This window comes from Etheostoma cragini, chromosome 19, assembly GCF_013103735.1.
Source record: "Etheostoma cragini isolate CJK2018 chromosome 19, CSU_Ecrag_1.0, whole genome shotgun sequence".
NCBI classification, from domain to species: Eukaryota; Metazoa; Chordata; class Actinopteri; order Perciformes; family Percidae; genus Etheostoma; species Etheostoma cragini.
In genome coordinates this window covers 1,149,551-1,158,384 of record NC_048425.1, presented here as the reverse complement: position 1 = coordinate 1,158,384, position 8,834 = coordinate 1,149,551, and the positions used below count along the sequence as shown (strand labels likewise).

At 42.0% G+C, this 8,834-nt stretch overlaps 2 protein-coding genes across 2 annotated transcripts in view; both read right to left on the bottom strand.

The window, feature by feature from the left end:
- LOC117935179 overlaps positions 1 to 1,055 on the bottom strand; it is a 5,290-nt gene extending 4,235 nt beyond the window's left edge. Inside the window, exons 1-2 of the mRNA XM_034857317.1 lie at positions 888 to 1,055; positions 152 to 346 (exon numbers count right to left, since the gene is read on the bottom strand). Coding sequence (XP_034713208.1) covers positions 152 to 346; positions 888 to 1,055 — 363 coding nt within the window. The remainder of the gene's footprint in view (positions 1 to 151; positions 347 to 887) is intronic.
- A 1,837-nt stretch (positions 1,056 to 2,892) lies between these two features.
- txk (TXK tyrosine kinase) overlaps positions 2,893 to 8,834 on the bottom strand; it is a 15,820-nt gene continuing 9,878 nt past the window's right edge. The window contains exons 12-16 of the mRNA XM_034857316.1: positions 7,992 to 8,255; positions 7,346 to 7,410; positions 6,108 to 6,226; positions 5,492 to 5,649; positions 2,893 to 3,070 (exon numbers count right to left, since the gene is read on the bottom strand). Coding sequence (XP_034713207.1) covers positions 2,999 to 3,070; positions 5,492 to 5,649; positions 6,108 to 6,226; positions 7,346 to 7,410; positions 7,992 to 8,255 — 678 coding nt within the window. The 3' untranslated portion in view covers positions 2,893 to 2,998. The remainder of the gene's footprint in view (positions 3,071 to 5,491; positions 5,650 to 6,107; positions 6,227 to 7,345; positions 7,411 to 7,991; positions 8,256 to 8,834) is intronic.

Genomic DNA, 8,834 nt, shown 5'->3' with positions numbered 1-8,834 from the left:
GATTGGCTGCTTAGAAATTAAGTGTTAACGAGCAGTTGGACAGGTGTACCTAATAAAGTGGCCGGTGAGTGTAGATACACACACACACAGACACACACTTTACATGTTGTGAGTCCCATTAAAGGGTTCCTGTGACTGTGCTGGTCCTCACCTGCTGCTGGTGGCAGAAGGCTGCGGCCCTCAGGATCTGGAACAGGTACCGCCGGCTGGCGTTCAGGTCCAGACCGCTCGGGTTCTGCTCCAGATCCTCCAGCAGGGTCCGGTCCACGAACTCAAACACCAGATACCAGCGGCGGCGCCGCTTCCACACTTCCAGGAGGTTCACCAGGTTGTCGTGGCGCAGTTGCTTGATGGGTAGAAATCAATAGAAACAATTTTATTATTTATTCCCCATGTTTTTATCCCTTTTCCAACAATGTTGTTGTTCTTATCCCCACGTTTTTTATGTTTTTGCCCCAAAATCTTTGTGGTTTTTTAATGTTTTTATTGTTTTTTTCCCCAAGTTTTTTGTCCATTTCTTCAAATAATTGTGTTGTTTTTCCCCAAATTTTTGTCCCTTTTTTCCAACAATTTGGTCATTTCTTTCCCCACGTTTTTGACCAAAATTTTGGTAGTTTTTTAACGTTTTTATTGCTTTTTTCCCACGTTTTTGTCCATTTCTTCAAAATATTATGTTGTTTTTTCCCCAGAATTTTTCAAAATGTTGTCCCTTTTTTCCCCACATTTTTGTTTTTTTTCTTCATTTTGTAACATTTTGGAAATGTCAGACTACACTATCTAAAGAAACTCTCGTCTCGTCCCCAGTGTTCCCTCTCATGTCAACAGTGTGCCTCTCGTTGTTGTGCGTTTGTCGTGTGATTGACAGCTGCTCGGCGACCCATGGTTACCCTCAGCAGCTGGATCTCCCTCAGGGCGATCTTCTTCACCGTCCGGTCGCTGTCCGAGTCCACGAACTTCTTGATGGCGACGAGGCGGCCGGAGTCTCGGTGACGGCACTTCAGCACCGTGCCGTAACTGCCCTCCCCGACCAGCCCCAGGGACTCGTAGCGCTCCATTAAACCCTGCAGGGACAGACAAGGGGGACACATCACTAATATCATCCAAAAGACTTCTGCACGGAGACCCTGATGGGACATTAGAGCTCTATAACATTGGAAAAGCACAAAAAAGTTGATTAAAAGGGACAAAAACGTTGATTAAAAGGGACAAAAACGTTGGTAAGAGGTGACTAAATTGTTGGAAAAAGCGACAAAAAAGTGGAAAGCAAAAGAACAAAATTGTTGGGAACAAAAGCGATAAAAACATGGGGAAAAAAGGACAAACTTGTTGGAAAAAAGCAACAAAAACGTGGGAAAAAAGCAATTAAATATGGAAAAAAATTACATAAACGTGAAAAGCAAAACAATAAAACTGTTGGGAACAATAGCAATACGATTTGTGGAAAAAATGACAAAATTTTGGGGGGAAATGGAAAAAAACGTGGGAAAAATACAACAATTTTGGGGCAAATACGTGAGAAAAAAACGACAACATTGTTGGGAAAAAAGGGACAAAACGTGCAGAATAAACAAGAAAAGGACAAAAACGTGGTGCAAAAAACAACACAATTGTTGGGAAAAAAGGGACAAAAACTTGGGGGGAAAGCAATAAAAACAACCAAAATTTGGGCGCAAAAATGTCAAAATCGTAGGGAAAAAAACGACAAAATAGTTGGAAAAAAAGAGACAAAAACGTGGGCAAAAGCAATGAAAAACTACTAATATCATGTTGTCAATGTGAAACGTTAGCTTTAGCCACATAGCATTAGCAGTAGGCTACTTTGTTAGCATCACATTGCTAGCCTTGGACCGGTGTCTCATGAGAAAGAGAAAGTAAAACCGGATCCCCATATGTCCCCCGAGGGCCTCCGTACTTTTGCTTTTCCTGCTGCTAGTGGTTTAGTATCTAGTTGAAGATGATGATGATGATGCTACAGTGTGTACTAGATTCTAGTACACACTGTAGCATCATCATCATCATCATCATCTTCATCATGAGTAAAAATAGTCTAACAAACGGCATCAAAGTAGACATGTTTAAAAAAAAAAACTTTAAAAACTAACTACTCATTAAAATTACTGCCTTTTAACGAGGTAACACAATATTTGTACTGTGTATATTTAGTACCTTTAATGTAAAGGATCTGAATACTTTCTCTACCACTGAACTACACACACAAATACACACAGACACAAAGGCATACACAAACACACACAGAGGCAGATACACACACATACACACACACAAACAGATACAAACAAACGCACACACAGAGGCGCGCACACACACACAGAGAGGTGCGCGCGCACACACACACACCTTGCAGGTGAATTACTTTACCTGGTAAATCGCCGCGATGGACTTCCGTTATCGGCGTAAACACTGGAGTATCGTTTGGTCTGTGTGTGTGTGTGTCTTTGTGTGTGTGTGTCACCGGAGAGGACAACATGACTCTGCTGCGTGTGTGTGCGTGTGTGTGTCACCCCACACGTTGCCTTGGTAACGGCTCCCGCCGTACTCACAGTGACGTAGAACAAACATTAATACTACCATGTGTTTTTGCTTTAATGATTCCTGTTGTGTTGTTATTTATTATAATAGTTATTTATTTATACAAATATTGTTGTATTTTATCCTCCCTTGAATGCAGTATCAGTGTAAAGTTTTATATTTTTAATAACCTCTTTTAAATAAAAGTCTAAATGTAAAAGTGTTGGAAAAAGGGACAAAAACGTAAAAAAAAGTTAAAAACACACACACACACACACACACACACATGTTGGACACTTTTGGCTTAAATGAAGGAAAGCATCTGTGTAAAAAGGTTTTAATGTAAAAATAGTTATTTACAACGTCAACATACAGTGTGTGTACATTCATGATAAGAGTACAACAAATACACAGTTTGATTATCATCAACATAATAACACACGTGTGTGTGTGTGTGTGTGTGTGTGTGTTAATCCGGACTTTCGGCCAGTTTTCGGATTTCCTCCAGAAGCTCTGAGAACGACGGTCGACCCTGAGGTTTCTACTCCAGACGAGGGTGAGAAGAAGAAGAAGAAGAAGAAGGGGAGGAAGAAGAAGAAGAAGAAGGTTTAAGGGGAAGGGGAGGAAGAGGAGGATGAAGAGGTTAACAAGGAGGTGTGATCATCAAAACTTCACATTTTTTTTATTAAATGTGGCTAAAAGATTTAGAGAAGCCGGACCTTATGTTCCTGTGTTTGTGTCTCATGTGTCTTTTCCACCGAGGCAGTGCTGGTTCTGGTTCTGGTTCTGGTGCCAAATATTGAACCGGTTCTTTGCTTTTCCGCACAAATAACCCTGGTTCTGGGCCAAGAACACGGGTTCCACCTCAGCACCAACGTAGCGCTGGTCTAGAGATAAGACCCGGTGACGTCAGGAGCTGGGGGGGCGGGGGTTACCATGACGTTCGAAAACAAAAACGTCTGGTGGCCATTTTGAAAACCCCGGTCAGCTGTTAACCATAGAGAGCCGGTAATGTTAGCTTTGGACGTGGATGGGAAACCAGAACCACCGTGGTCTGGGGTGGACACCACCGGTCTGCTGGGTCTCAGGCTGGGGAAGATCCAGCTGGTTCTTAGAGAACTGGCACCAGCACCAGAACCAGAACCAGCACCTGGTCAGCCTTGGTGTAAAAAGACATTTAAGGGACTGACGGGAACAACGATCTGTGCCGTTGGTCCGGTTTTCAGCGAGATCGCTGCAGTCGGCAGCGGAGAAACAAGCTGCAATGGAGGTTAATAGTAAGAGTCCATCTTGTATTTACCTTCTCTAAAGTGCTTGTTTGCTGCTGACAGACTCAAATAATCTTCTAAGTGTCTGACAACATTAAGGAAAGGATTTATAAGGAGGTTGATCTTTCTGTTAAAGAGTAAAATCCTTTTTTTAAGCAAATTGCGATCGCTGCACCCACCAGACTCCATGTAAATAAACAGTGATTTTAGCATCGTAACACACATTTCATTCAAAGACGACAGAAACAAATCCAAACTATGAAAAGACGTGTTGGCTCGTCTTTCCACTTTTCCAACAAATACAATTCTAGTTTTGGTTGAAAAAAAAAAAGGCAGTTTACCGATTTACATGTGAAGATACGTTGGCTCTATACAAGGTTTTTTAGATGTGGCAGAAAGCTACAGAAATTACTGCAAAAGTAGCAAAAGCCGGACTCTATGTTCCTGTTTTTGTGTCTAAGTGACTGGTGGGAACAACAATCAATCGGTAGCGGAGAAACAAGCTGCAATGGAAGTTAATAGTAAGCGTCCATCTTGTATTTTCCTTCACTAAAGTGCTCGTTCACCGCTGACAGACTCAGGTTAATATTCAAAGTGTCTGACAACATTAAGGAAAGGATTTCTAAGAAATTGCGATCGCTGCACCCACCAGACTCCATGTAAATAAACAGTGATTTTAGGATCGTAACACACATTTCATTCAAAGACGACAGAAACAAACCCAAACTATGAAAAGACGTGTTGGCTCGTCTTTCCACTTATTTAACAAATACAATTCTAGATATGGTTAGATTGAAAATGCAGTTCACCGATTTATATGTGAAGATACGTCGGCTCTATACACGCTAAAAGGGTTGTTTTTACATGACATTGAATGTCTATCAATGATCCCAAATATCTTCAGTCTGACTTTAAAACGGAGTCTTATCTCGATCTTATGAATTTTATGAATGGACGAGATCATTCAAGGCAAGGCAGCTTTATTTGTAGAGCACATTTCAGCAAGAGGGCATTTCAAAGTGCTTTACACAAAATCAGTTAAAAAGATAAAACACAAGTATAAACAGTTAAAAGTAAAAGCATTAAGACAGATAAAACCCTAACCCCCTAACTCTAACCCACTTGAGACTACCTTCACACTAATGAGTCCATGTTAGTGCTGCCTTTCATGATCATCCTCAGTGTCTCTACCCTTCACGACACTATTTTTAGAGACGTTACCTTTCGTCTCCTCGGACTCTTCTTCTCACTAATTAAGCCGATCTAGCGCTGCCTTTCGTGGCTACTCAACCACCGTCTTTGCACGATTTTCAGATCTTTCGACACTACACATTCACGTTTTTTCTTTAAAGTGCTACCCTTCGAGTCTGTCTTTCTCTGTATAAAACCCTAAACCCTAACCCCTAACCCACTTGAGACTACCTTCACACTGATTAGTCCGTGCCTTTCGTGATCATCCTCAGTGTCTCTACCCTCCACGACTCTATTTTTAGAGACGTTACCTTTCGTCTCCTCGGACTCTTCTTCACACTAATTAAGCCGATCTAGCGCTGCCTTTCGTGTCTATTTTCGACACTACACATTCACACTTTTTCTTTAAAGTGCCACCCTTCCAGTCTGTCTTTCTCTGTCTAAAACCTTAAACCCTAACCCCCCCATTGACTTGAACGTGTGTTTTTGTGGCGGCGGCGTACCTCGTGCCAGCAGCGGTACATGATGGCGTAGAGCGGCTGCGAGGCGCGGTGCGGCCGGTACAGACGGACTCCTCTGGTGATCTCGTTCACTACGTCCAGGTTGGAGAGGTTCTCAAAGGGAGTCCGGCCCTCCGAGTAGATCTCCCACATCACCACACCTGCACACACACACACACGCACACACACACAGACAAACACAGAAGCACACACACAGACAGACAGACACACCCACACCCACAGACAGACAGACAGACAGACAGACAGACAGACAGACACACACGCATACACACACACACACACACACACACACAGATAGACAGATATTTACAGACAGAGGCTCACATATATACAAATACAACACACACACGCACAAACACACACACACACACACACAGAGGCATCAATAGCACTTCTACTAAAGCCTTGAAGACTAAACTTGATGAAGAAGTCCTACAGTTGTTAGATCTGAGAAAGCCTTTCACTCCCATTCATTCCTTGGGGGGGGGGGGGGGGGGGGGGGGGACCCTGGACTCGTAAAGTAATTCAGCTGCAAGGTGTGTGTGTGTGTGTGTGGACTCGGAGTGTTAATAAGAGCGAGGGGTTTGCGGTTCTTTACCGAAGGACCAGACGTCCGACTTGCTGCTGTATTTACTGTAGTGGAGAACTTCAGGCGGAGACCACTTCACGGGGAACTTGGTCCCGTTAGAACTGGTGTACTGGTTGTCTAGAACATACCTGCAAACAGGAAGAGAACAAAACACAACGCACGCTTTACAACTCTTTAAAGGAACAGTTCCAGCATTTGTTTGTGAAGAGCGGTACCTCCGGCCCCCAAGGGACCGCACCGGCGATGAAGCACCTTGGACGACGTTTGGAGTGTTACAGTCCAGGAAGTAGGTTTTGGGTTAAACATTGGGGGGGTTGAGAACTCCCAAAACGTTGAAAAAAGCACAAAAAACATTGAAAAAAGCATGACAAAAAGGACAGAAATACGTTGAAAAATGACAAAAAAAAATCAAAAGAAGCACGAAAAAAGTATGATTTTTTTTAAGCACGATTTTTTTTTTAAACTATCACGATATACGTTTAAAAAACCAACGTTGAAAACGCGACAAAAACGTCCATAGAAGGCGCCATTTTTGTCTCCATGATGCTTAAAGGGCCAAAGAAACTCAAAGAAAGGTAAAAAAAATTGTCAAAAATAAATAAACTAACAAAGTCTAAAAAAACAACAAAATACCCAAAATAAAAAGCAAGAAATAAGTTGAAAAAACACAAAAACTGTTGAAAAAAGCACAAAAAAATATTTCAAAATCGCGATATACGTTTAAAAAAGCAACGTTGAAAACGCGACAAAAACGTCCACAAAAGGCGCCATTTATGTCTCTATGATGCTTAAAGGGCCAAAGAGACAAAAGAAACTAAAAAAGAAAAAAGGTGACAAAAAACCTCCAGAAAGGTAAAAAAAAAAAATGTCAAAAATAAATTAACTAATAAAGTCTAAGAAAAACAACAAAATATCCCAAATAAAAAAGCAAGAAAAACATTGTAAACACAACAAAATTGTCTAAAAAAGTGGCCATTTTGTCTCCATGATAACTTCATGTGCCGAAGAGACAAAAACCTTGGAAAAAAACAACAACAACTAAATTTCCCAAAAAATACATAAAAAACCTGGAAAACAAATCAAAAACATCCCTACGGACGGCCAGATAGCTCAGTTGGTAGAGCGGCTGTCCATAGAGCGCAGCGGGCCAGGGTTCGACTCTGACCGGCGGCCCTTTGCTGCATGTCATTCCCAGTCTGCCCCCCCACCCCCCACTGAGCTCACTCAAAATCAAAGGGCGGCCATACCTGGTCATCCCGAAGTCACAGACCTTCACCACGTTGTGTTCGTTGACCAGACAGTTCCTGGCTGCCTGAGAGGAAAATAACAGTTAAATGCAAAAATCTTAAACATGTAACTTTAACCCTGGTGTTGTCCTCGGTGTTCTAAGTGTTTTTATATCTGAAATATAGATTTCTTTCAACCAAATTGCCCAAAGATAAAATGGATGATTCTATACAATATTCTCCAGGTAAAATGAATGATTACTCTCATGGAATCTTTTGGGTGTTTTATTAAATCTTATTGCATTTTTTTTTTATTGTTTCAAACCAGAATCCGGACTAAACTCTGACATCTACCCATCTGTGATTCACTCAACATCCTCTAATCTTAACTAGTAGTCAAAATAATGCATCATTTCTGCCATTTTAACTAGAAACGTATGTATAATCTGATATAAATTAGGTTTTCTGACCATGAATTCCAAGAATAGGTGTAAAACCTTGTAAAGAGCATGGAAAAAGTGACAAAAAAAATCAGAAAATGCAACAAAAACATTGAAAAAGCACAAAAAAAAGTTAATTTTCAAGTTCATGGTTACCGAGAAGACAACACAAGGGTTAAGAAGATGGGTGAAAATGCCCTCAGACCTCAGAGGGTTAACTGGCTCACCAGGTCTCTGTGGATGAAGCTCTGTCCCTCCAGGTACGCCATCCCCTCGCAGACGTCCTGGCACATGGACAGCAGCCAGGCGTCCCGCAGGGCGCGGCTCTGCTTCCTCAGGAAGTTCAGCAGGCAGCCGTTCCCCATGAACTCGGCCACGATCAGCAGGGGGCGCTGCTGCAGGCACACGCCGTACAGCTGCACTAGCTTAGGGTGGCAGAGCCTCCTGGGAGGCACACACACACACACACACACACACACACACACAGACACACACACACACACACACACACACACACACACACCATTATATGATCCACTAGTCTGGATAGCAGTATCAATAAGGCCCGCCTTAGTTGATTTTCGGGTTTTGAGAAATTTTGGAGCCGGGTCCTGAGACCCATCCCTAATTATCGGGAGGGGTCATGTTTTTTTAGATGATTAGGATTTTCTGCTCCCTCAAATAAAAACAGATTACAATCGAGATAAACAATTGCTATTTCTTGTGTTCTGACTATAAAAAAAGCATTTTGATATTAATAAATGTCACAGTTTACAGGGTTTTCAGCTTTGATTTCTTCACCTGATTCCGTTTTTAAACTTCAATAAATGCGACAGTTACCTAAAACAATGAGGAACGATCAGCATTTGTAATATTGACCCAAATAATCATGATTTTTACCACACGCACACACACACACACTTTTGGAGTGTTGTTGTAGTTGTTACTTGTCTCCACTAGAGGGCAGCAGACGTCAAGGGTGGCTGTGCCTCTTAATGCTCTCTTAACCGGGCTTCTTGGGCTTTTTTAGGCTTTTATCTGACAGGACATGTTAGACATGGGGAGATAAT